This window comes from Penicillium chermesinum (genome assembly GCF_028974085.1).
Source record: "Penicillium chermesinum strain IBT 19713 chromosome Unknown utg000001l:1.0-1975020.0:1.0-1976611.0, whole genome shotgun sequence".
NCBI lineage: Eukaryota > Fungi > Ascomycota > Eurotiomycetes > Eurotiales > Aspergillaceae > Penicillium > Penicillium chermesinum.
In genome coordinates, this window is record NW_026695311.1 from 123,147 (window position 1) to 147,702 (window position 24,556).

The following is a 24,556-nucleotide window of genomic DNA, read 5'->3' on the forward strand; positions in this document are numbered from 1 at the left end:
CCATATCTTACGTGTATTGTCCAATGTCCAACGATATTACGGGTGGATGTGATAGTAAACTCCGGCACTTTATACTGCTTGATTCTCGTTCATGCTCCTGAAATCTAGACTATTTCCATACGGGAGAGGTCTATATGCAAGCGCCCATTTCGCGCCCTTCATGTTTGTCGAGTGCCTGCCAGCGAGCAAATCGCGTGAATGTACCCTTAACCACGGAACGAACCAATATTGGCTTGAAAGAATTCACCGGCGTCTTCTCGGAAATCATCGGTCAGGAGCACTGCATGGTCTTTGTAGAAGTTCATCAGGGTTTTGTTGGCGCTCCACTGGGGCCACTCCATGTAGTTGCCCGCCCGAGAGTTGGGATCGAGGTCGTATACAAACGAGTAGTAATATGTGCGGATTGATTTGGCGGCGTAGTTGTCGTAGATTCCTTCGAAGACTTGGACGATGTCCGACGCATGGAATGTCCCTAGATACGGAGTTCCGTGGTCATAGGACGCGAGGTATGACCAGGACGGCACGTGGGACTTGACTTTTGCGGCAACGTTGAGGAGTACACGGCGGTTGAAGATGAAAAACACATCACCCAGTATCGCTGCAAGCCGCTTGAACTGAGGGTACCAGTTATTTGCCAGTCCCGTGCGGAAAGGTGACCCATCGGTGGCGATGTCTGCATAATTGGCTACCAAGTCTTTCAACTGCTCCTGGGAGGCATCGCCAAACATGTAGTCTCGCAGATAATCGACAACCTCTGCTTCCGTAGTGATGTTGGATTGTTTCAGGGCGAATATGGTCCCCTCGTCTTCTTGGTCTCCAACAATGAAGGGAACGTCGGCAAAGAGGCCCCTCTCGGCCAATACCTCTGGGGACTGGGTCAGAATTTTCCCATCCGGCCGGGGAAGATAAGAAAGGCCTATGGAGCTGTAAGAGAATATGCTGGGGACAGAGTTGGCAGCATTGAGGAACGTCGTGTAGTCGAGATCGCGCAAGCACTTCAAAGTGTCTTCTGATTCACTGCATCCGGCCGCCTTCACCACCGCATCATAGACCGCTTGGCCCTTAGGGCAGTCGACTGGATCCGCTGGAGTGATACTCCCAGAATCCATGATGGCGCCTCGGAACAGCGGCGCGCCATTATAAGAGTGATCCCCGTCGTACAAGGCCATTTGATCAAACACGGAGATCGATCCTGCCGACTCCCCCCAGATGGTGACCTTGTCTGGATCACCCCCGAACTGTTTGATGTTGTCGGCGACCCATTCCAGCGCCAGCCGTTGATCAAGCAGACCGAGATTTGCCGACCCATCGGCAAGAATTTCAGAGCCTGCCAAGAAGCCAAACCCCCCCCAGTCGATAGTTCATGGCGACAAAGATAATTGGCATGCCCGAATCGACTGATGCCGAAACAAGACTGTCGGCGTTATACATGCTCGTCGAGCCAAACTCAAACCCGCCACCATAGATCCATACCAAGACAGGCAAGGCCGAGTCGGGAGTCACGGAGGAGGGGCGCACCACGTTGAGTGTCAAACAATCTTCTCCGGCATTGCTGATCTGTTGGGAACTCTGGAGGTCACTTAGTTCCCCCATAATGGAGGAGGGAAAATCGTCCTTGCCAGTACTAGTTTGGAATTGCGGACAAGCCCGGGGGGGTGCCTGTGGCCTGAACAGCGCCAAGGGAGGTTGATATTGCCTGTGGCGGCTTCAAGCGGCGGGACCCCGTTGGAGGAAGGGCAAAAGGGATCCCATTGAAGGTATCGAGGTTGGACCCTGTGGACCCGACGATGGTTGCTTCCGGACTAGCGATTGTCACTGTTGGCTTACTGGCCCTCTTGTCATGAGGGGTCGGAGCACCCAGTGCGAAAGGCAGCACGGCCAGCAGAAGCTTCAAAGACGGCATTTTTTTTATGCCCAGGTAAGTTCAAGTGGCAGCTTTTCCTCGGGCAGGTTCCCGGGGCCTCTATAGATCAAGAGGGTTGGCAAGGTGTGCTTTTATACCCCTTCCTGTTTTCGCGTTTTTTTTTTCTTTTCTTGGTTTTTTGTTTTCAGTTCCTTGATTGACAGCGGCTTTGTCTCCCAAATGAACGATGGCTTGTTCCTGCAATGCGATTCCCATATACCTCGGCCGAGTTCGAGGTAAACTCCGTGGGGTCGGTCAGCGACAATGCAGTTCATGCTCAAAGCAGAATCTTCGCCGAGTCAGGAGGGAGCCAGATCCAATAACTGCAGAGTCTATTGACAGTCCACTTGCACCAGATAGGTCGTCACTGGCCCAAGTGGATTGGCGACTTGCGAATCTTAGCACCGGCCGTGGCGCATCTCCACTTTCATACATTCGGAGGAAGGCCAATTGGGCATGCGGGGGTCGACGCAGCACCGTTCGTTCATGAAGATCTGCGCGGAGGAATGCAACGGCTTCCGAGGGATCCCGGGGTTCGATGAAATTTCGAATACTTTAGGCTTGAATTAAGGGGCTTGGGGCTTGGGTCGAGCATGTAATTGTTTCTATAGGCACTAAAACTTGTGGTGCTCTCTATTCCTACTGGAAGCAGCTCAGCTGGAACAGCTATGTGTTGTTCCCGTTTCCCAGATGTGCTCTTATAAGCCACCTCCCATGATATGAAGGAGTAATTCACAGCCAATAGCTTGCATTCTGAAGAGGAAGTGTCCCCACAAATCCAATCTCCCCGCAGAATCCAGTGCCGAGGGCGTACGGGCGATCAGGAGCGTTACCGGACGCCCTAGATCAGCTCGGGCATTAATTTTATGCAGTGCCTCTCACCACGAATAGAACTGCTGATGGGCCAGCCTTGGCTCATGCTAATTTTGAGCCTCGGTACGGCCCCTCGATGATTCTCAACTACGTATTAGCCGTCACAGGGAATGCTGTACCATGAGGAATCCGATCCAGCATTCCTTTGGCCATGATGGTATTGACTCTCTGAATGAAATCTTGTTTGGAGGAAGAAATCCCTCCTCGTCAATGGCTTCAGTGCGACCATATGACAAGGACCTGGGTTGCACATCCACTAGTCCTTGCAATTTATACAGCACGAACCGGTTCTTCCGCCCCTCCAGGGATGCCGCAACCCCGCCAACAAACCGCGCGGGGCCCCAGATGGGGTTCGGACACCCCTATATGCGCATCTAGTACGGGCCATAGTACTGTTGACGAAGGATAGCCGAGGCATCTATAGATAACCGGTTTTCGTGTTTAGAGATATTGGGTAGTCGGTCAGGCCCATATCCGGGGGCTGAGGTGGTCCCGTCCAATTGTTCAACATGGAGTTGGCCATGGAATTTTTTTTTCGAATATGTGGTGATACTAAATAAGGATCGCTAGAGAATCCCTCATCATTGACCCCGATGGCCTACTCTTAGATGATAGTTTACCAATCAGTAAGCATTTTGTCTCAGCTCCAGGGCGGAGTTCAGGCATTGATTTGCTCCGAATTGCGCGGTCGCTTGTCTTTCCCCTTTCGCAAGTCATCAGTGATACCATGTCCATATCCTGGACCAATGATGGGTTTTGGCATCCATGGTTTCGGGGCCGCGAGAAAAACAGCCGGTAATGGCTTCTCTGCAGCCCCTGAAAGGCATTGGCCTCAGCCGACTGGCAATCCGTATAGATCCCGGCTGTCGGCTGGCCCACTTGGCGCGGGGCCCCGCGGGGAAGCTGATAACTACATTGCGTAGAGACGAATGAACGCAGTGGCCAATCGTCCACCATTCAGCATGTTTTACCGACCAGGGGTCACCGAGCACAATCTGCCTCATGATCCGTTCAAGGTAAGCGACCGGTGCTCGCACGATCGCAGCTAAACTTCTCTAGGCTTGTGTGGTCCCGCGGCCGATCGGGTGGATTTCCACGAAGAATCAGCATGGCCAGGCCAATCTAGCTCCATACTCCCAGTTCAACAACCTCACCTTCGACCCCCCCCTATGTGATGTTCTCGGCAAACCAGACGGTCGAATGCACGCGCAAGGACACGGTCGTCAATGCAGAACAGACCGGCCGCTTTGTCTGGAATCTGGCCACCTGGGCGCTGCGCGAGGCGGTCAATATCTCTGCAGAACAGGTCCCATATGGAGTAGACGAGTTCGAGCGCGCGGCAGTCACGAAAGAGCCAGCCACCTTGATGGATGTTCCCATGGTCCAGGAATCCCCCGTGAAGTTTGAGTGCGAGTACTACTCCACCATACGGCTTCCCGGATCGCCGCCCATGGGGACGGTCGATATTGTGATTGGCAAGGTCGTCGCCATTCATATTAGCGATGAGGTTTTGACCGACGGTCTCCTGGATATCCGCAAAACAAAGCCTATCGCGCGGTGCGGTTACTACCAATATGCAGTGATTCAGGACACATTTGACATGCGGATTCCAGGAATGTCCGAAGACGTTCTGTACGGACTGGAAGGCAGCATGAAGAAGAATCGGGCGGCCAATGCGCGGGGCAGCGGCACAGCATGTAATGAAGTTCCTTTCCAGCAGCTGGTCTAATGAATCCCTCTCCAACCCGCACCAGACAGGTCAAGTGTAGGGCGCGACACTAGAGTCGCGGCTAGTAGCATGTTGTTCGCATTGACCTTTACTAGTCTTCGCCTCGCCGTCGTTGGGCCTTGGTACCCCTCTGTTTTGTCCATCTTTGCCTCTGAACCGTACTAGCACCTCCATGGTTCTTATCTGTGTACACCATATTTTCCGACTACATACCATGACACGAAAAATCTACGGGATAAGAGCAGATACATCAGATGTCAACAGAGGTTATCGGCGGTCGGATATGGGGAATAATTTCGAAGCTGCTGCAAGAGTGGCTATGTTGTTACGGGACAACCTTGGAAAGGACCAAAAGGATATGTCCTGGGAAGAGATATCACGCCACGGCCTCCAGCCCTGGGGACTTGAGGGTTTGTCTCGCTTATTCTGGATTTATCCGCAAGGATCATTGGAGCCAAGAAATAAGGTTGCAATCAAACACCAATGCCAAGTGGAAATTGCCCTCCAAAGGCCAAAGAGGCGATAAGATATAAAGCTAATCAGCTTGGCAGACCACCTCGAGACTTGGCAGCGACATCTCGATTGACCCCACCGGGGGCAACAAAACTCCCATACAGATCAGGGCTGGCAGGGTCCGCCAGATTGTTTTAACAACATCTATGTTTGGTATGGCATTTTCCCCGGCTACGTGAATGTTGGCAACATAATCCACCTGAGATACATGGGACTCGTAGTATATATCGAAAGTTTAATAGCCGCGCGTGAATTGGAGAACTTCAGGTCTTCCAAGTTTAAGAAAAGCCCAAGCCAACTTCCAGAGGACGTCAGATGCACCTTCTCCATTTGGAGGTCTGCCGCCTTCCCATCGAGACTTAAATAGTCCCATTCCATTTTCCCCCAGACCTCCTTATCGCTCCCTCTCTTCAATCAACAACAAACCGCCTATCTTCATCGCGTGTGCATCCATATTTCCAAGGCCTACGCTTTACTTATTATCTTCCTTCTCCCCTTGCGACTTTTCCCCCTCTTCGTCCATTACTTGTATTCAATATGAACGCCTCGGACCCAAGTGATGTGGCTGAACTTGCCAAGTCCAAGGCCATCTCTCACGACGCGACTTTGACCCCCGCCCTCCGTTCGAACGAAGACGCAATCGTGGGCGAAGACAGTAAGGCAATGCCAGTATCTCATACGGCACCGATTCCCACTCTGGATCTCCACGAGGGACATGACCGGGTGTATGCCACCGAACATGATCTCCAGACCCTACGCCGTGTTGCTGACAAGGTCCCTTGGGCTGCTTACACGGTTGCGTTTGTAGAGTGGTGCGAACGCTTCTCTTATTATGGAACCACGGCCGTCTGTAAGTACTTGCAAAGATGATACATACGGAGTCCTGCTAACCACACTTAGTCGTGAACTTCATCCAGCGACCCCTCCCCGCTAATTCTACCACCGGTGCACTGCCTGCGGGAGCTGATCATACCAACGGGGTGCCGGGCGCTCTGGGTATGGGCCAACGCGCGTCGACGGGCTTGACTTTGTGTGAGTAGTTACCCGTCAGCCTCTCAATCTTCTGTGACTAACTTTTTGAATTTGCTTAAGTCAACCAGTTCTGGTCCTACGTTATGCCTCTTGTCGGTGCGTTCATTGCGGACCAACATTGGGGTCGATTCAAAACGATCTTCTCTGCTATCGCCGTGGCTCTCATGGGCCATACTATTCTACTTATCTCTGCGATTCCACAGGTCATTGCCAGTCCTCATGGCTCCATTGCCTGTTTTGCTGTCGGTCTGGTGATTATGGGAATCGGCACGGGTGGTTTCAAGTAAGACCCCATTCAGTTTGCTGTGAGCTGTGGACAAGGTTATGCTAACGAGCCTCGCAGACCGAATATTACTACGTTGATCGCCGAGCAGTACCGCGAAGAGCGCCCCTTCATCCGTGTCCTTGCCAGCGGAGAACGCGTGGTCGTGGACCCCGCCGCCACTGTTGCCCGTATTTACCTCTACTTCTATTTGATGGTCAACCTTGGGTCTTTGGTAGGCCAAATCAGCATGGTCTATGCGGAACGCTACATTGGATTCTGGCTTTCCTTCCTGCTCCCGACAGTCATGTTCCTCTTATGCCCAGGTGTCCTATTCCTCTGCCGTAAGCGCTACCATCTGGTGCCCCCGACGGGCTCAGTCTACTCCCAAGCCTTCCGTCTGTGGCGGTTGTCCATGAAGGGTCGGTGGTCGCTCAATCCCATGAAGCTGTAAGTGATACGATGAAAGAAAAGTACCCAGCCTGGTCACTGACAAGACAAATCAACCAGGTTCCGACGAAGTTCCCCCGAAAGCGACAACTGGGATCGAGTCAAACCTAGCCGTTTCGGGCCCGAGAAGCCGGCTTGGATGACCTTTGATGACGAATGGGTCGACGAAGTTCGCCGTGGGCTTCAGGCGTGCAAACTTTTCCTATGGTTACCTCTATTCTGTGAGTTACGTTCCGTTTCTAGGCGAAGGCGATAGTTTCTGACTTTCCACAGGGCTCTCCTACAATCAAATGCTCAACAATCTCACCTCCCAAGCGGCGACCATGAAGCTCGGAGGCGTGCCAAACGATATCATCAACAACTTGAATCCATTTGCGTTGGTTATTCTGATTCCCATTTTCGACCAGTTGTTATACCCTGGCCTTCGCCGATTGGGATTCAATTTCACCCCAATCAAGCGAATCACGGGCGGGTTCATTGTGGCCGGACTTTCTATGATTGCAGCAACTGTGACTCAATACTACATCTATAGATTGGGTCCCTGTGGGAAGAACGCTAACTTTTGCTTAGAGAAGGAGAACCCAGAGCACACCGACATTAGCGTCTGGGTTCAAGTTGCGCCTTACGTCTTGGGTGCCATTTCTGAGATCTTCGCATCTGTGACCTCCCTGGAATATGCGTTCACCAAAGCTCCGCGGAACATGAGATCCCTCGTTCAAGCTATTGCTCAGCTGATGAATGCGTTCTCCTCAGCTATCGGTCAAGCCTTTGTGTCCCTGTCTGAAGATCCCCTCCTCGTGTGGAACTATGCCGTCGTTGCGATCCTTGCATTCGTCGGTGCGGTGGGCTTCTGGCTAACAAATTACAAGCTCGATCGCGTGGAAGACACTTTGAATTTGCTGCCACAGAGCCAGTATCAAGGAAGAGAGAAGGGAGACGCCGAAGAGTGATCTTTTCCCCGCCTTTCATTCCTCCATATGGGAGTTTGATATGGCTGATTGATCAGTCGGGCTTGTTTTTTTTTGATTCCTGACATGAATTTCAAGAGTAGTAATGGAATTATTTTATTTTCCCTTTTCTTGTGAAGTTTAATTTTATCAATTATTGATTGATCTTTAGGTGGGGTATGCTGAACGGGAGCAGGCGCGTGAAGAAGATTTGCGATGACTGCGATATGATTGAGAGGCGAGGTCTGCTTTGACTCGGAAGCATCTTGCACAGCTAGTTGGGTTTCTTTCTCGGAAATTCGCCTCTTGCCCTCCAGCCTGATACTCTGGCAAAAATCTTGGTTCGTGCTCAGTCACCGTGTTGTTCAATTAGGATGATCGCCAGGTGGGGCCGCGTAGGAACTGTGCAAATAGTTTGTCTAGTTTGCCTGCCAGGCTCCATAATCAGCCTTCAAGTTAGTATGATCTATTGGAGGAAGCTAGCAGAATTTTTTCCCCAAGAGTAAACCAGGATAAAACCCATCTTGCATCCAGATATCAGCTAGAACTACTAGTCCAGATTCAAGGTGAAGGCGTGCTTCCATTTGCAAAATATACAGATATGGTATCAAGAAATCCACGCATCGTCAACGCATTACGGCATTCTAGTGCTTCCCCTGCTCTTCCTCCGCCTTCTGAGCAAGACGCATGCGATACAGCTTGCCAGCCTCGATCGAGCGCACCGTCTCCTGCATCCAGGTCGGCATCGCGCGCACCAGGCGAGCCACCGACTTGCTCGCCGGGAGAACGACCTGCCCGCTGTTCTGGGAGACAATCTGGTGGACGATGGCATCGGACACCTTCTGCACGGTCATGATGGGCTGACCGAACTTGGACTCGTGGTCTGTGAGCATCTTGATCATCGGAGTGCGGACCCACATGGGATGGATGATGCTGGAAACCGAGTTTTCTTTTTAGTCACTGATCGGCGCACAAGACAGGAGGGGGGGGGGGGAACATACCTCGTGCGCACCTTGGGCGCATTATACCAGTAGCGCAGCTCCTGGCGCAGACTCTCGTGGAAAGCGAGCGCACTCGCCTTCGAGCCACAGTAGTCGGCCATTTCGCCCAGGGCGACGAAGCTGGCCATGCTGGCGACGGTGATGACGTGGCCGTGGTTGGCGCGGATCATGGCGGGAAGGAACTCGCGCACCATGAGGAAGTGGGAGACGGTGTTAACCTCGAAGGTCAGTCGGATCTTCTCCTCCGGTTCATCGAGGATGGTCTGGTCGAAGGCGACGCCGGCGTTGTTGATGAGGACGGTGGGGTCGCCCACCTCCTTGCGGATGGTCGCGGCGGCGGCAGCGATGCTCTCGGAGGAGGTGACGCTGGCGTGGTAGAAGCGGACGTTGGCGGGCAGCGGGAAGTTGGGCTCGTTGATATCCAGAATCACAACCTGCACGCCTATCTTGGCCAGATCCTCCACGACCTGCTTGCCGATGCCGCTGCAGCCACCGCTGACGAGCACGATCTCGCGCGACGGCGTCCAGCGGCCGGCGCTGGTCCAGTTGTTCATCGTCCATTGCGTGAGGCGGTTGTTGACGGATCGCACGAGACCCAGGGCGAGCAGCGCGCCCGCGGCCTTTTGCGTGAGCGGATGAAGCAGCAGCTCCTGCGCGGGCGGAGGCAGCCGCGCCAGGGCGGATTGCGAATATTGTTGGAGGAGACTCAGGGCGGAAGCCATTTTGACGATGAGGAGCGGTAGGGCATTGGGGCGTTGACGTTTAAGTCTCTGTCCTTTTCTCGCCGCGATCTTCTTATTACCCCATACAGACCGGCCATCTTGAACCTTGGTTCTTGGATCCAGCCGAGGCACCGGCGATTATTGACCCAATCAGACCAACTGGTGGAGCTCGTTACCCCAACGGGGAAACCAGTGCGACGAGCATCAATGGGTCCAGTGGAGCAGCCCACCTTCACATGCTGTTGATCGTTGATCGCATCGCTCATGGTTCCCACGAGTTCATCAGTTTCTCGATTTCACAAGTTTGCAATGTGGTCCACGGGTTGCTCCATGGAGTAGACGTTGCGATTGCCTCCCGACAACTTTTCTCGTCCAATGTACGGTGCAGATCTACAACGTCAGACCAGATGCTTCCGAGGCGCAATATGCGACGATCGGCCCATCCAATGATCTCATCCTGTCGCTTTTCCTCTTCCCCATACCCCGCGGTAGTTGCCTAGAAGAAACCGGAGGGTCTACAGTAACAAGATCGAGTAATCGTACGATGCATTGGACGTTGCGGAGTAGGCAGATATGAATTTATGAACTTCATATGACATCGACCGAGGTCTTGTACCGCCGATCAGTGGGGTCGAGTCCAGAATGATGAATGAGACTAAAATCCGCTGGCAGCTTGCCATTTGAAAGAAAAAAAGACTGGCCTTCCCCAGATTTGCGCTTCTCCAGCAACCATGGCGTTTGGTGATAACCTCGTAGCCGTGGGAGGGATCTCCCTCCTAGAGGCGTATTTGCTGCAGCGAACAGTCTTTGCAGATGAGACCTTTTACACTCTGTGCTGGTGGGCATTCGGGTCCAACTTTGCGGTCCTGACCCTTTACAGCGCTATTATCTGGCCGTTTTTCTTGAAATCCCCTGCGCCACCTGCCTACAGTACCGGTAAGTCAGATGAGTGACCAGGAGAGATAGAGGAGGGAGTAGCCCAACTAACATCGCCATCAGGGTTTGATGAACAACAGCAAGATCATCTTCGACTCCCCACGAGGGCGCTCTGCCACTGATATGGATGAAAACCATCCCTAATGACGGCCTCATCCATCTGCGTGATCGCATCAGTTACAGTCTCCTGATTCCCACCAATCACCAAGCTCTCCTGGACATCATGAGCACCAACACGTACGATTTCGAGAAGCCTCGTCGGGCCCGCGACTTCCTCGCCCGCATCTTGGGCTTTGGATTGATTCTGTCTGAGGGCGCCGCCCACAAGAAGCAGCGCAAGGCTCTGACTCCCGCGTTCAATATCAAGAACATCCGTGCCATGTACACCCTCATGTGGGACAAGACCAACCAGTGCCTTGAGGAAATGGAAAAGGAGCTCAAGGCCAATCCGATGGAAGGGACTAACCCCGCAGATGGGGTTGGGAAATTAGAGATGGGCGTCTGGGGCAGGTAAGTCTACCTCATTCCGTGCTCTTCTGGTCTCCTCCCTATAGTCCTGCTGACTCGTCTTCAAGCCGTCTGACCCTCGATATCATCGGCCCTGTCGCCATGGGACGGGACTTCCGCTCCCTGCAAAACTCGGAGAACAAAGTCGCGGAAAGTTTCCTGCGGATCCTGGAGCCGACGAAGGAGAAAATGGCGTTCCTGGCCCTGAACTTTGTGTTCCCTCAGTGGTTTACCCAGCGCATCCCCTGGCGATTGAATAAGGTGGTCGCCGAGGAGACCGGATTCCTGCGGAGCCTCTGCAATGATATCGTGCGCGAGAAACGAGAAGCCCTGGAGAGCTCCAAAGCCTCCGCTCAGGATCTCGAGGCCGATATCCTGGGAACGATGATGCTGGGCGGAGACTTTAGTGACACAGAGCTGGTCGATCAGATGTTGACATTCCTCGCTGCCGGGGTAAGTCCGCTGCCGCATCGAAAGTCGAGAAAAGCATAATACTGATGAACCATCTGTTTAGCATGAAACGACCGCCAGCGCCCTGACTTGGACCTGCTACCTTCTCACTCAATACCCCGACGTCCAGCAGCGCCTCCGCGACGAGATCCGCCAGCATATCCCCAGCGCCGAGGCCCAAATCACACACGCCGACCTCGAATCCCTCCCTCTTTTAAACGGCGTCTGCCAAGAGGTTCTACGCCTGTACCCGACCGTCCCTGCCACAGTCCGCGAATCGATCCGCGACACCATGGTGGCAGGCAAACGCGTACCCAAGGGAACGAGGCTGATCATCTGCCCGTACGCGATCAACCGCGCGCCAATCTTCTGGGGCGACAACGGCGAGGAGTTTATCCCAGAGCGCTGGATCGACACCGACAAGAACGGGAACCTGGTGCCGAACAACCACGGCGGCGCGTCGACCAATTTTGCTCAGATCACCTTCTTGCATGGCCAGCGCTCGTGTATCGGCAAGGATTTCGCGCGCGCCGAGCTGCGCTGTGCGGTGGCGGGGGTGGTTGGGCGCTTTGCGTTCGAGATGCAGGATCCTACGCAGGAGATCCACATCGCCGGCGCTGTCACGACGAAACCCGTTGAAGGGATGAATCTGGCCATGCGCCGGGTGGAAGGATGGTAATGCCCCCCCTGGAAGTATATGTCGTCATGATCGGAAACTTTGTATATTGCCTCGAGTCCTTTTTCGCGCTTGTGTGATTCTTTTGTGATTTTTGCAAATTCCCCTATGCATTTTAATGTTACTGTCTACGAATGAACAGACTGAGCCTCCTGGAATATGGAAATACGGGACGTCAATGGAACTACGCATAATTGACTACTATAGATATAGGTGTTTTAAGAAGATATTGGCTCAACGCCATGAAGCACCGCGCCACTGCACTAGCACAGTTGGAATGACACCAACAGCAACGAGCAACGCCACGGCAATACCTGCCCCGCCAGCCCCGCCAACATTGAGAAACATCTGAGGGAACCAGAACGGCCCAATAAACCCCCACATCTGACGCACAAACGTGATAAAGACCCCAACGCTGGCCGCGTCGGGTCGGTAGCAGTCAACCGCGTAGGTGATATTGACCGTGGTGACAATCTGGTTCCCACCCGCCGCAATCGCCGCGCCCACTATGGGAGTAATATTCCATACCTCGCCGGCGTCTTGCAGCTGCACGCAGAACACGACGACGCCGCAGATCGCCAACGCATACCCGATATAGCTCAACCACAATCGATACTCGGCCGCCGGGAACTCCCCCGTCCGCTTCTGCCGGAACAGCATCCAGCGGTCAGAGATCAACCCGCCAATTTGCTCGCCGAGCACCGAGCCAATGATGATCCCCAGGAACTGCAGGCCCACTTGCTGCGTGTTGAAGCCGAACTGCTCGGGGAAGATCTGCGAGGTCTGGATCGTGAGCATGATCCCGCCCCAGAGGAAGACCATGGCGTATGCGGCCGCGGGGATGATCACGCAGGGCTTGGTGGCGTAGGCCAATGGCTGGACGAAATCCCACCAGCGCAGGGGGGGTCGGGTCGATGCGGCGGAATGAGAAGAGGGTATTGTCGGCCGTAGTGGCTCGCTTCGGGAACCCCTCCTCGCGAAGATACAGGGTTTCTGCGCCGAAGACAAAGTATAGGAGGAGCTGGACTGCATTGGTCTGGAAACCAGTCAACGCTACTATATTCTGCAACACACGATCTGATCAGCCAGTCTGCAAGGAACGTACAATCGCAAGCACCCAATAGATCCACCGATATGAGATTCGCAGCGCCAGGAACCCGAACAAGAACGGAGAGATCGGCACGCCAATCGTCACCATCAACGTCCAGCATCCCATACATCTCGCCCGGTCCTTCTTGAAGAACATCTCCGCCACGACCGCACTTCCCATCGCCGCAGGCGGACAGATGAAGAAGGCTGTGATCGCCCGGCACAGACCCATCGTGGCATACGAGTGGCTTTCCGCGCAGCCGATATTCCCCAGCATAGCGCACAGGAGCGAGATCAAGAAGATGGGCCGGCGGCCGTATCGGTTGGCAAGCGGACGCCACAAGAGCGGTGCACCGCCGAGCACAGCGATGAACAGAGAGACCAGATAGCTCGTTCGCTGCATACTCACTCCCTAGATCGGCCGAGATGTTGACAAAAGCGGACTGGATGCACGAGGCCGTCGAGAGGCCGATCATAGCGTGGAAGACTATGAAGGCGAGGTTGAGGGTTTTCTACATTCATATCAGCTGAGCGAAGCTATCTGCTTCTCGTCCGCTATTCTTACCCGCCATCTAGGCCAATTGTATGGATCTGCGTCGTTCATATCCGGGATCGGGTCGAGATCGAGCGTTCCATGGCGCGCGAGGAGGTATTCGCGATGCTCTTCCGGGAGGCTGGCGATGCGATCCTCCGTGGAGAACTCCTGCTTCCCTGACTCCATCGCGCTGGGATCTGGGATGGTTTCGGCATGTTGCGGCACAATGTCTGGTTGACCCATCTCCGGTCGACCAAAGCTTATCTAGTATCCAGTCTCTCACTAAGAAAGGAGAAGGGAAGAGGGGAAGAGGCCCAGGCAAACGGAAACAGTGGTGAGGCCCAGAGCTTCCTAGCTTACCTCAAGCATACCGTTCTGGCCTCCCGCTGTACTTATAGTCGACTGGCGCCTCCATCATTTCTCACCCCAGTCGATCCGTCGAGACGGGGCCAGCCTTGGGCCGAATCCTCTCAAACAGAACACCTCCACCCCGGACTCTCCTCCAGGCCCCACATGGAGAATGCGGGGATGGAATGGCGTCTCCCGACAGAGTGGACTTGATTACGTCCGTGTCTTAATGTCTGGAAAAATCAAGCATAATTGGCGGAGAGAAAGGCGGGTACGGGTTTTTCCTGTGGGGATCGTGGGGCCTGCAGAGCAGGTAGATGTGACAGCTGGTCAGCCTATTACCGCAAAAGGACGCTTTAAGCTCTCGACTCGTACTCGGATTCATTGGGCACTTAGCGCGTTTCATTCCAGTCGAAAAATCCAAGATTTTTCTGGCCAATATATGTTATTCGGTAGACTTCATATGGCTCCGGATAATACGTGACCGGTATAATATGGCCGTGTCCTGCCCATGTTGAGCGCTAAAGATCTCGACTCTCGTCACCAAATGGAAGCGCAGCTCGTGGACCGAGATCAAAAAAAATGCATCCAAGGTGGCAATTGCCGATGTCTATCGTCTAGCGCTGATCAAAGACCTGACTCCAGAAGAGGCAAGGCAATATGCAACCCATGACAGAATAAATCAGCTCCGGGGGCCAGTGCGGCTGCATGGTATCAGCGGTCTATCGGTAAGCGTCGTTCATGGAGGGCCTTTGAGGAACCGTGTGGGAACGGACGTTTCATCCTCCTTCACCGGTGATGCCAGGCTCCATGTGTACTACCCTCGACGTACACTCTGGTCCAAAGGCCAGACCCTGCAAGGGACATCGTCTGCTCGAGGAGTACAGTCTCACGAAGATCAAGGAATAGCCAATCACCGCCCATGATCATTCCCACGAGGCAGATATGGCCTGGCTGCTGTGCGAGGTAGTCATTAACACAAGAGCAGATGCAGACCTGCGTGCTGGTGTTGACACATCCAGCCCTCGCCGCGCGAACAGCCCTTGAAGCTCCGTATGTCGAACTTCAATCCTTCCGCAGATTCGAATCAACTTGAGAGATTCAGGATTTGGCCATACGCACTATACCACAATATGGCGATGTGAGGGAATTCCAGCTGTGGCAAGTCAATGAAGTGTTGGACTCCCACCGGCATATACATGCAAAGGCAAAAGATGAGTATACTGGAAATTCATTCGGATATGATCGAAAGGCTTGATCCGCAGCGCATTGAATCGCTTCATACGCACCGCTAGCACCAGGCAGCAGACATGTAACATAGTGAGACACGCATTTCGATCGCTGCCATTCTCCGGGGTCCCGGTCCGGGCCTGTCTATCTCATTGCCTACGGCAGATGTGTAGGATACACTGAAGCGCCCGTGTCGGCCCTTCACGTGGCATTTGGTCGCATCTCCAGTATTTGATTGCAAGAAACACTCCCGATTTCATATCTCACTACTTTGCCCACGGGTGTTGCTGAGTGGGCGCATGAACCAGTTTTTCAACCGGGAGAGCAGAACCAGCCAAATGGAACTGCCGCCTATTGGCCCCCCAATGAAAGCCCGCAAGGGCATTAAGGATGCATCATTTACCGTTTGCGTCGCGGTGCAGGGAGGACTAGAGGGCGAGCAGCCCTTTTGCGCCCAAAAGACGAACTTGGTGCATGGGATGATTTTCCGGGCGGACACATCGATTCGTAATCTAGCGATCGCAGGATCGCGACCGGACAACATTGCACGATCTATCGAGATCCAATCTTCCTGCGATCCCGACAGTCTGGATCCAACGCCCATACCTCGGCTCGTGGCAAGCAGGCTTTTTGAGATTTTGAGAGAGGAAGAGCCTCGACTTAAATCCTTTCTTCTGTGGCCCTCTTCCGCCCTTGGTCATGTCTCTCATCAGCGCCCCATGGCCAACGCAGATTCCCCGTCCAGGCTGAATACAGCCACGCCAATTGCAGTCGATCACTTCACGGATGTAGGTGGACCGCTGCGCTTGAAGAAAACGGGAGATTAATTCTTCGATAGGACACTAACACTGAATTCGACGATGAGCTATCCGATCTGACCTCACTGTCATCGAGCGTGCTCGAGTATGAGTACGAGAATGGCCGTCGGTACTGCAGCACGCGCGCAGTAAGTTGAGCGCCCAGGATGCCAAAGAAGCCCCCCTCCCTAACCTCCCAAATTCCAGGGCACTTATATGTATGACCGGCCTCTTCCTTGGAAGATGGGTGGAAATTTGACCTTTGTAGGATGCCCAATGACGAGGAGGAACAGGATCGAATGGATATAGTAAGACCCGCCTTTCCCGGACTGCTATCGAGGTTTCTGGCATTGACTCTTCTTTCAGACACATCATATGTCCGTGAAAGCACCACATCCCTGGCAAAATGCAACAGCTCACCAAGCGCAGATGGTTGATGCTGCTCAAAGGCGAGCTCTACAATGCCCCCATCGGGGACTCACCGCAGAACATCCTTGACCTGGGGACAGGCACAGGGATCTGGGCCTTAGATATTGCCGAGTATGCGCGAATCCTTCGACACTTTTTCCCATCTCAGTGTTATCGGCTAATGCAGCATCGGATAGGAAATTCCCCGGTGCTCATGTCATCGGGAACGACATCAGTCCCATCCAGCCTACCTGGGTAGCTCCAAATATCGAGTTTATTGTGGAAGATTTCGAAAGCGAATGGACCTACGATACCAACCACTTCGACTTTATCCACGCACGATGCTTAGCAGGGTATGCGCCTCCACCCCGACTCTGTTTCAATGAAAGGACTTCCCTAACGCGAAGCAGATGCGTGGCCGACTGGCCCGGATTTATGCGCCGCATCTTCGACCACGTCAAACCAGGTGGCTACTTTGAAATCCACGAGAGCGCCGTCTGGGCGCGCAGCGACGACGACTCGCTCAAACCCGACTCCGCGCTCATGGAGTGGCAGAAAGCCCTGAACCGCGCCGGCGAGATGAGCGGCCGCGAGCTGAACATCTACCGCAAGCTGGAGGGCTGGATGATGGACGCGGGCTTCGAGGACGTCACGGTGAAAGTCTACACGCTGCCGTTCTCCCCCTGGCCGCGAGACCCCTATCTGAAAGCCATCGGCAGGTACCAGGCTGTGCAGTTGCAGCAGGCTATCGACTCATACTCACTACGGCTGTACACGCAGGTGTTGGGCTGGGGGGCGGATGCGGCCAAGATCCATAATGCGGTGGTCAAGCGCGAGCTGCGGGAGAAGAAGTTGCATGCCTATGTTCCGACGTACAGTCTTCCCACCCCTTTTTGCCTGGGCCATGGGTGTGTTTATACTAATTGTGAGCAGAGTTGCTGTCTATGGGAGAAAGCCACTTCGAGCGAGATAGTTAGTCGATGGAGGGCTTAATAATAGCGAGAAGGGGCGTACTATACTGAAGGGCGGAGTGGATATTCTCCCTACTACGCATTACTATAAATAGCAAGGGGGGGCCTGTGTTTTCTCTTATCCGCAGAGTCTAAACCAGGTAAGACGGTACAGTGGATAAATGGACGAGTCAAACCTTGGAGCAGCCACCAGCAACAGTGGCGTATCATTCTGGAAATCGATCCATCTCATGTATTGATCTCGGGGGCGCAGGACTCTGCAGTATACGCTTGGGCGTCCTCGGGCGGACAAAAATTTGAATGTATATCGTGAAACAGGGCTCACGGCTCAATTGGGGCGTTCATTGCAGTACACCCTAAAGGGATCACCGACAATTGAGACCTAAATGCAGTTCTATCGTATATCCAAAGCTCATTGAACTTATTGCCCACATCGAAGACGGGTTCACGCATCAGTCCCCAGTTGAACCATCTCACAGTCTCTTGCTGGCCAAGACCAGGCCAGTGATACAGCTGATATTTGCCGACAGCCAGGCCAAAGAGCGAATAGAACCCATAGCCTGAGTCTCACCATATATATATGAAACGGCGTACGCGATCCGCGACACCGAATACCACACTCCGATCGTGTTGATGGTCTCGTTGGGCACCCCGGCGACAGTAGCGAAGAGAACTATTTCAGTCAGCTACCTGCACAAGCTCAAGCAACTGAGAAAAACCTACTAGATGCGACAAGGAAGGGGAAACCATCGATCAAATTGGTCGACGTAGCGTCCTTGCGCTTCAATCGGTTCAACGTGGATCGGGAAATCTTGCCCTCTTTCACAGCCGCTTCGCCGATCGTGGCCAGATCCTCGCGCGGCGCAACGTTGTTGTCAATTCCGAGCCTCATCTTCTCCCAGCGACTGTTCGTCGCCATGTGGGCGAAGACCCAGTTGCCCACTAGGAAGGCCGCGGCATGACTGGGGGCGGGACTGCCGCCGGCGGCGCGAAGACCGAGCGTGCTCAGGATAGAACTACGTCAATCGGTTAGCGAGCTGTCTGACAGTCCGAGGATGACCTCACATACGACATGGCTAAACGAATCTATAAAAGCAAAACAGAGAAGAGAAAGTTTGGAAAGCAGCACCAGCTCCAAGTCCTTTTTCTCCACGAGTCGGAAGGTTTATCACTGAAGAAAGCTAAGGGACATGATCTCCTCAAGTACCCGGAGGGATCGGGAATGTGCCGATCGCTTCCGGGCTGGAGCTTGACGCAGCGCGAGGGCATCCATGCCATCATAGCTTCCGGGTCCTCAGAAACAGGCGATGGGCCAATCGGGCGAATGGCGATTCAGTGATAATCAGGAAAAGTGGGCTCACGTCGAAATCGGTGATGCGCAACAAAAGGGGGGGGTTCGCCTCGAGGCAGATGCGGAAGTCAACATTTACTCATCATGGAGACCGAACTGTTTTGCTTGTCTTTCTGTCGCGACGAAGCCTCTGTGGACGCGCCCATATACTGTGTATACGCGTACATAGGATTTGTCCGTGGGGCTTTCCTGGGCCGCTTTAATGAGGGCGGTCAGGCTCTGAGTAAATGTCAGAACGGGCTCCTGCCGATCAGGGAGTACAGTCATGTGATCGATGACCAATCATTGGTGTGGGAAAGCCACGCAGTTCCGCCTGTTGATATTGTTGGAAAGGGGGATTGAGCATCAGAGGACAGGCTGAGCGTACAAATACGGATGTTTTCCCCAGGAGGCAGAGCGGTCTCCTGCTTGCGCTTTGCTGTACCGGTATAGGTCTCGATGATACCTGAGTAGGCGAGAGCGCTGTTTAGTACGTACCAGGACTAGCAACTCGAGTATCTAGCAATTACTAGGAAGACCCTAAGATACCTATGTGGCACTAGAGTTAGCGATGCTACCTAGGCAAGTCCAGCGTTGTCACCTAGGAAGCGCTAGTTTTAAGAGGAGCGAAGATCTATATCTAGACTTTGAACCAACATCCCACGTGAAATAACCCGGATCCACGCAGATAGTCCCCTGCCACGAAGAGGGGGCCAATAATCGCCAAGAATTGAGCTGGAGATCGGTCCTATTTGCCAAGACCAGTCTGCTTTAGCGGTCCTCGGCTATTTATGCCACGGTTTTGCTTCCTTCATGGAGGCATACTTTTGTTTGGCCCCTAAACATTTTTGCTCGGTTTCCAAGATGTCGAAAGATAAACTCGACAGGGGTGCCGAGTACGGTGCTTTCCCATTTGATTACTACATCGCAGTCAGTACTCCCGCATGAACAATCTATCGTAGCTCATGCGAAATAGGACCATTGGCCTGCGGGCTTGGACGAAAGCCCTGAGAAATGGGAAGAATTAGTGTGGAAATATCTAGCGTTATCGCTTATAGATCGATATGTCTGAAATCCCCGCTAGATATCTCGAGTGTTTACTAAGATTTGATTAGGACTATCAATCTAGAGCAGACTTGAAGGTGACCGATTTAGCGAATGGTCTGCCATCTGACCTGACAAATGACCAAATCAAAGTGTTGAGCCTTCACCAGTCGTATTACGAACGAAATATTTGTACCAATTTGGAAACTGGGATACAGAAAATCTGGCTTCGGACCTGTTACGATGAAGACCTAAACGAGAAATATGAAAATATGAGAGCAGATGGGGCAGATGAATCTACCCTCTTTCGATGTCTCGACGACCGCAATCGTTATGCTTTCGATGACTGGCGACAAGTTCTCGTCCGAGTACCGGGAATCACAGACTTCCGGGGCGTCGCGTATGACGGAGATGTTCTTACTTACTATTCGGGGAAGAACGATAAGGAGATGCGGGCCCAATGTGAAGAGATAGAAGACGAGGACTCGAGAAGCCTAGCCTTGGCAGAGCTAGAGTTTCAAGTCGTGGTGTACCTGCTTGACCGCGAGGCTATCGAAACAGGTCTGATCAAGATGCTTTGGGTGGACGAGCACGGAAACAGTGCGTGGGAGAACCGGGTGGAGCCCTCCAGTCTGAATGCGCTTTCTGGAGCCTTGATGAATGGCATTCGTCTAGACGAAATCGCGGGTGGAGATTCCGGGCGGGGGTCCTTGATAAGTAGATAGCCAGTCAGGATGTCAGGATGTCGGCGATGTTGGCGATGTGGGCAGTGAGCAAAGAGGGGGATTCGATGTAAGGCCGTGTTACTTGAGCCCAGGGTCCGCTAATGAGTGGAGAAGCCTGCAGTTCTTTTCGCGACCTGGGGCTCCAAGTGCCTTATAAGCTTGGGTCTTCGAACGATCGGGTAATACTGCACAAATACTACGTGAGACACCTACGACTGTACCTAGTATTGGATGAAACCTGGATAGTTTCGACATCATATCCAACATGGTACTATGATAAATGAAACATTGGAGATTCCTAGTAGATTCCAAGGCTGTACCTCCCTAGGAAGTACTAGCATGTAGCTAGGAACATGTGAACTTGAAAGTAGTATAGGTATATATCACAACAATGAGCCTGAGTATGTATAACCATAGTATCTATCCTTCGCTTCATCCGCTCTGCTCTCTCCAGCCTACCGATAAACTGCCAGACCTTTAAGCATTTGGAGTAGCGGGAGCAGACGCAGCCGTTGCTGTGACTATAGGGATAGAGCCAAAGGTATATGGTCAGTTCTTGTGGTGCGAGGAGCATCACTGGCAGCCGGAAAATTTCCCCAATAAGTCTGCTCCGGCAAGGATAGACTTGCAAGTATGGTTGGCGGTATCCTAGCCTTGATTGGTAAGAGTCAACTGGTGGGATGTGTTTGTTTGAAGCGGGTCTTGCGCCAATGCACAAATTCCCTCCAACTTTCAAACTTGCGCTTTGAAGATCCACACTGTTATCGCTCAACAGGCGATCATAAGCGGCCATTAGCACTGGCGATGGACTCGCATGTACCGCCGTCGACGGTGTAATTCTACTCAGTGAAGAGCACTAGAACGGAAAAGGACCGCCAAGAGTAGCCAGACGTTATGCTGTATATATGTTCTCCACTTGCCGGGAGGATCTTTTGGTGGACTGCTCCGCTGATCCGAAATCCTGCGCTTCTAAGGACATCTCCTCTGAAAGGTCAGGAAGCTCTGGACGGTCCGACAGGCAAGAGAAGCGGTTGTTGATGACGAAGTGGCCAGGACGGTCGACCGTGCTGTTATTGGGCAATGGCTCGTTCTCCGACAGAAGCAGGACCTCGACGGGGTGGTCGCGAATGATTGGTACCTGGAACCAGCGGTAGACCCCGTTTAGTGCGGGGATGGAGAGGCCGTGGACCACGATGGAGAAGAATACAAGCCAGTACACCACTGAGATACTGTTAGTCGTGGTCATCCAGCGCCGAATTGGGCCATACCAGGAACCATCGCCGCTGTCAGATGGTTGATCTCCGCATCGCTCTGGCCGGGATCGGGCAGCAGTCGACGTGCATATTCCACATAAGAGATCGCTCCCACCCCTGCCACCGTTAGCTTGATTGTATACAGCAAGGGGGCACTCTCCACTTGCCAATGGGGCCAAAATATCCCATGAACAATGCCTCCCTCCACGAACTGCAGACCTTCGGCATGAAACGATACCCTAGCATCACGGCCGGGATGCGCCTGAAGAGGAGGATGAGTATCCCCAAGGTTATGAGACGTGGAATCGATATCCCGGTGGCATGCGGCATGTTCATTTGGTCCCAAGGCATACTCAGGCCGATAAAGATGAACGTGCCGAAGTTCAAGACTGTTTCGATCGCCAAGTTGAACGAATCGTGACGGGCTTCTAGTTCAGAATGATACAGTCCGTCCCAGTTCAACGAGCAGCCTGCAATGAAACAGGCCAAAGTCTCATCGGTGCCAAAACATCCGCAAGTGCCGACGAGAAAAAGCTGATAAACGATTGATTAGCTTCCACAGAGGTGTATTCGAGAGCAAACTCACCCCGATGGCGACGGGAAATAAGCAGAAACACTCTTTGTCGACCCATCGTCTGCCATGCGAATTAATATGGTTACAGCGAAATTGGATCACAGCAGCATACCTTCTTGACGCCAGGTTGATTCCCTTGCGACTGAGAAAGCCGACCAGGAGCCCGTACCCCGATCCCAATATGATCATATAAAGCACTCCCTCCACCGCCCAATGCGCCAGAGCCTGCTTGATATCTCCTCCGAATCGCCCTGTGTTCGTCTCTCCGATCCAATCGCGTCTTCGCAGATCAGGGGAGTCCGGGTCCACGTCCGCATACCTCAGAATAGCGACGGAGAGCAAGAGAAACGGAAATCCAAAGCCGTCGTTCCCTCCGGCTTCCGCTGAGATGAATTCCCGCAAATGGCGCCGCACATACTTGTCGGCGAAGGGCCCTTTTGCGATGGCCTGGGAGAGAATCGGGTCGATGCAAATCACGCACGATCCGATGATCAATGCAGAGAGCTACGCTGTCAGGGTCTTCGTTCTGCACCCTGCAGGGTAGAGGTTTGATGATACTTACGAAAGACAATCGTGGGACCATCAGGAGGATACAGGCAGACGTTGCCAGCCATTGTAAGGTCATTAGTGGCAGAAGGCAGATGGTCAGTTCCATTAGGCGCTGTCGCAAATATCGCTTGGGCAGCTCGTAGCCGACTTTGACCATTTGAATGCCAATGACCAAGCGGGTGAGTCCCTGGTCTAGTTTAGTCGCGCACTGCGGCCATCTCTGGCGTGGCGTAACTCACATATGCAATCTCCCCTTCTTCATCTTGGTCCGACCAGTTTCGGATGTTGATGAAGTTCGCGCAGAACGGACCCAGGATAACGCCGATCACGAATGCTGGCACTGCTGAAAATCAGTGTCGAGTTCATTATCATGGGAAGACAGTGCAACCTACATGCCTCGCCAAGGTACCAATGCTGCTTGATTTTGAGCGATATGAAGCCGAACGCAAGGATAAACAGCCCTAGACGTGTCAGAAGGATCCAGGCCAAGCGATTAGAGAAAAGAGCAGGGCCTCGCCTCACCGGAGAAAGTAAGCGTCGCGTTCAGGCTGCTAAGATCAAGGATTGGGTGCAGCATCTTGAATCGGGCGCAACTATCGATTCGCGATTGACCATACAACGCTTGAGCAGCGGAGCTGAGCAGCTGAGCTATTTCATGACCTTGAGTTGCCCCGATTCTAACGTGACATCATTGAAATCGTAAGATTTCTCTCAGGCCAGACGTGAAGACGCATGCGCCAGAATATTGTGTTGATGGTTGGAATGCGCCCCTTCGAACCTCAGCGAGTTTCGTCACGCAACACCAGATAACCCTTCCCAGATATCCCTATCAAGAGTCGACCTATCATAGATGCCAGTTGATGCAGACACTAGACCCAAATATGTCGCAGTCACTCGTACGCAATTCCACGTCCAGCCACATGGACGCGCCATCATCCTGTATCAATTGCAAATGCCAGGGTGGCAACATTGAGGCGGCTACTGGAATCTGGCTAGAAACGCGAATCGCAGTCTAATCTACGGCCAATCGTCCGCATCAGCCTCACCCATAGATCCCAGCCCCGACAACTAGTGCAGTGTACAGAAATGTTTCTATTTTGAGCCAGCCGTGCTAGCCGGCTGGTCATGTCGGACAGAAACATTCCGCCGAAAGCTTAGCCTATTCGTCGCATTGCAGGCAAAATCCAGGGGCTCGCCAATTAGATTGAAGACATGCAGTAGTTTCTGCCTGCAGGCCCCTATGCATAGATCGACGTTGCCGCGAGACCCGCCCCTATCAATCAGGGGGTTTCGCCGGCAAGGGATGCGGCATTAATCATCCATTCCAGCGCGATACTCCCGCACCGTCAGTTCTTTCTAGAAATCTTGGCTTTCTGAACAGAGCGCAAACGTTGCTATACTGGATAGTAGAACACAGCCTCAAAAGCGAGGCGAGCGACTGCTGCGGTCTCGTGTTGGGAGAAAACCAGGGGGTCTCCTGATGCGAGAACGCCCGTAGTTGTCCCGTGCATTCAGGGCGTTCCAGCCCATTTTCCAGGGGAGCCCAAAATACCTCATATTTTATCGCCTTGTCTAGTTTTGTATGCGCTATTTTGAAATCCCCTGAATCAACCGGGCCATGAATATAAATGGAGGCCAGCGATACCTCCGGTGATTTTCAAGTTGTAGCATTATAGCATTTACCCTTTCAAGTTCTAGTTGA

General features: G+C 53.1%; 13 protein-coding genes across 13 annotated transcripts; 8 read left to right on the top strand and 5 right to left on the bottom strand.

The window, feature by feature from the left end:
* Positions 1 to 206: 206 nt before the first annotated feature.
* N7468_000052 (putative extracellular lipase) lies at positions 207 to 1,903 on the bottom strand (the record flags this gene model as incomplete). The annotated part of the gene is made up of 3 exons (XM_058469349.1): positions 207 to 1,238; positions 1,345 to 1,567; positions 1,626 to 1,903. The coding sequence occupies 3 exons, from the start codon at positions 1,901 to 1,903 to the stop codon at positions 207 to 209; spliced, it is 1,533 nt and encodes a 510-aa protein (XP_058335380.1).
* A 1,835-nt stretch (positions 1,904 to 3,738) lies between these two features.
* On the top strand, positions 3,739 to 4,505 carry N7468_000053 (flavin reductase family protein; the record flags this gene model as incomplete). The annotated part of the gene is given in 3 exon segments (XM_058469350.1): positions 3,739 to 3,792; positions 3,836 to 3,952; positions 3,969 to 4,505. 3 exon segments carry the CDS (start codon positions 3,739 to 3,741, stop codon positions 4,503 to 4,505), a joined length of 708 nt encoding a protein of 235 aa, XP_058335381.1.
* A 1,050-nt stretch (positions 4,506 to 5,555) lies between these two features.
* N7468_000054 (uncharacterized protein) lies at positions 5,556 to 7,712 on the top strand (the record flags this gene model as incomplete). Its single annotated transcript, XM_058469351.1, has 6 exons — positions 5,556 to 5,868; positions 5,919 to 6,050; positions 6,111 to 6,333; positions 6,394 to 6,762; positions 6,823 to 6,983; positions 7,036 to 7,712. 6 exons carry the CDS (start codon positions 5,556 to 5,558, stop codon positions 7,710 to 7,712), a joined length of 1,875 nt encoding a protein of 624 aa, XP_058335382.1.
* Positions 7,713 to 8,353: 641 nt separating this feature from the next.
* Positions 8,354 to 9,432, bottom strand: N7468_000055 (uncharacterized protein; the record flags this gene model as incomplete). Its single annotated transcript, XM_058469352.1, has 2 exons — positions 8,354 to 8,642; positions 8,711 to 9,432. The coding sequence occupies 2 exons, from the start codon at positions 9,430 to 9,432 to the stop codon at positions 8,354 to 8,356; spliced, it is 1,011 nt and encodes a 336-aa protein (XP_058335383.1).
* Positions 9,433 to 10,163: 731 nt separating this feature from the next.
* N7468_000056 (cytochrome P450) lies at positions 10,164 to 12,004 on the top strand (the record flags this gene model as incomplete). The annotated part of the gene is made up of 4 exons (XM_058469353.1): positions 10,164 to 10,381; positions 10,453 to 10,878; positions 10,944 to 11,328; positions 11,390 to 12,004. The coding sequence occupies 4 exons, from the start codon at positions 10,164 to 10,166 to the stop codon at positions 12,002 to 12,004; spliced, it is 1,644 nt and encodes a 547-aa protein (XP_058335384.1).
* Positions 12,005 to 12,235: 231 nt separating this feature from the next.
* N7468_000057 (uncharacterized protein) lies at positions 12,236 to 13,868 on the bottom strand (the record flags this gene model as incomplete). The annotated part of the gene is given in 4 exon segments (XM_058469354.1): positions 12,236 to 12,877; positions 12,894 to 13,037; positions 13,107 to 13,502; positions 13,656 to 13,868. The coding sequence occupies 4 exon segments, from the start codon at positions 13,866 to 13,868 to the stop codon at positions 12,236 to 12,238; spliced, it is 1,395 nt and encodes a 464-aa protein (XP_058335385.1).
* N7468_000058 (uncharacterized protein) lies at positions 13,839 to 14,186 on the top strand (the record flags this gene model as incomplete). Its single annotated transcript, XM_058469355.1, has 1 exon — positions 13,839 to 14,186. One exon carries the CDS (start codon positions 13,839 to 13,841, stop codon positions 14,184 to 14,186), a length of 348 nt encoding a protein of 115 aa, XP_058335386.1.
* Positions 14,187 to 15,541: 1,355 nt separating this feature from the next.
* N7468_000059 (uncharacterized protein) lies at positions 15,542 to 16,158 on the top strand (the record flags this gene model as incomplete). The annotated part of the gene is made up of 2 exons (XM_058469356.1): positions 15,542 to 15,991; positions 16,042 to 16,158. 2 exons carry the CDS (start codon positions 15,542 to 15,544, stop codon positions 16,156 to 16,158), a joined length of 567 nt encoding a protein of 188 aa, XP_058335387.1.
* Positions 16,159 to 16,406: 248 nt separating this feature from the next.
* Positions 16,407 to 17,401, top strand: N7468_000060 (class I SAM-dependent methyltransferase; the record flags this gene model as incomplete). Its single annotated transcript, XM_058469357.1, has 2 exons — positions 16,407 to 16,540; positions 16,606 to 17,401. 2 exons carry the CDS (start codon positions 16,407 to 16,409, stop codon positions 17,399 to 17,401), a joined length of 930 nt encoding a protein of 309 aa, XP_058335388.1.
* Positions 17,402 to 17,852: 451 nt separating this feature from the next.
* N7468_000061 (MAPEG family protein) lies at positions 17,853 to 18,453 on the bottom strand (the record flags this gene model as incomplete). The annotated part of the gene is made up of 3 exons (XM_058469358.1): positions 17,853 to 18,052; positions 18,103 to 18,395; positions 18,449 to 18,453. The coding sequence occupies 3 exons, from the start codon at positions 18,451 to 18,453 to the stop codon at positions 17,853 to 17,855; spliced, it is 498 nt and encodes a 165-aa protein (XP_058335389.1).
* Positions 18,452 to 18,718, top strand: N7468_000062 (uncharacterized protein; the record flags this gene model as incomplete). Its single annotated transcript, XM_058469359.1, has 1 exon — positions 18,452 to 18,718. The coding sequence occupies one exon, from the start codon at positions 18,452 to 18,454 to the stop codon at positions 18,716 to 18,718; it is 267 nt and encodes an 88-aa protein (XP_058335390.1).
* A 1,307-nt stretch (positions 18,719 to 20,025) lies between these two features.
* On the top strand, positions 20,026 to 20,478 carry N7468_000063 (uncharacterized protein; the record flags this gene model as incomplete). Its single annotated transcript, XM_058469360.1, has 1 exon — positions 20,026 to 20,478. One exon carries the CDS (start codon positions 20,026 to 20,028, stop codon positions 20,476 to 20,478), a length of 453 nt encoding a protein of 150 aa, XP_058335391.1.
* An 892-nt stretch (positions 20,479 to 21,370) lies between these two features.
* On the bottom strand, positions 21,371 to 23,431 carry N7468_000064 (putative plasma membrane antiporter; the record flags this gene model as incomplete). The annotated part of the gene is made up of 9 exons (XM_058469361.1): positions 21,371 to 21,699; positions 21,747 to 21,848; positions 21,944 to 22,265; positions 22,318 to 22,366; positions 22,418 to 22,809; positions 22,868 to 23,041; positions 23,094 to 23,194; positions 23,247 to 23,315; positions 23,377 to 23,431. 9 exons carry the CDS (start codon positions 23,429 to 23,431, stop codon positions 21,371 to 21,373), a joined length of 1,593 nt encoding a protein of 530 aa, XP_058335392.1.
* Positions 23,432 to 24,556: the final 1,125 nt, after the last annotated feature.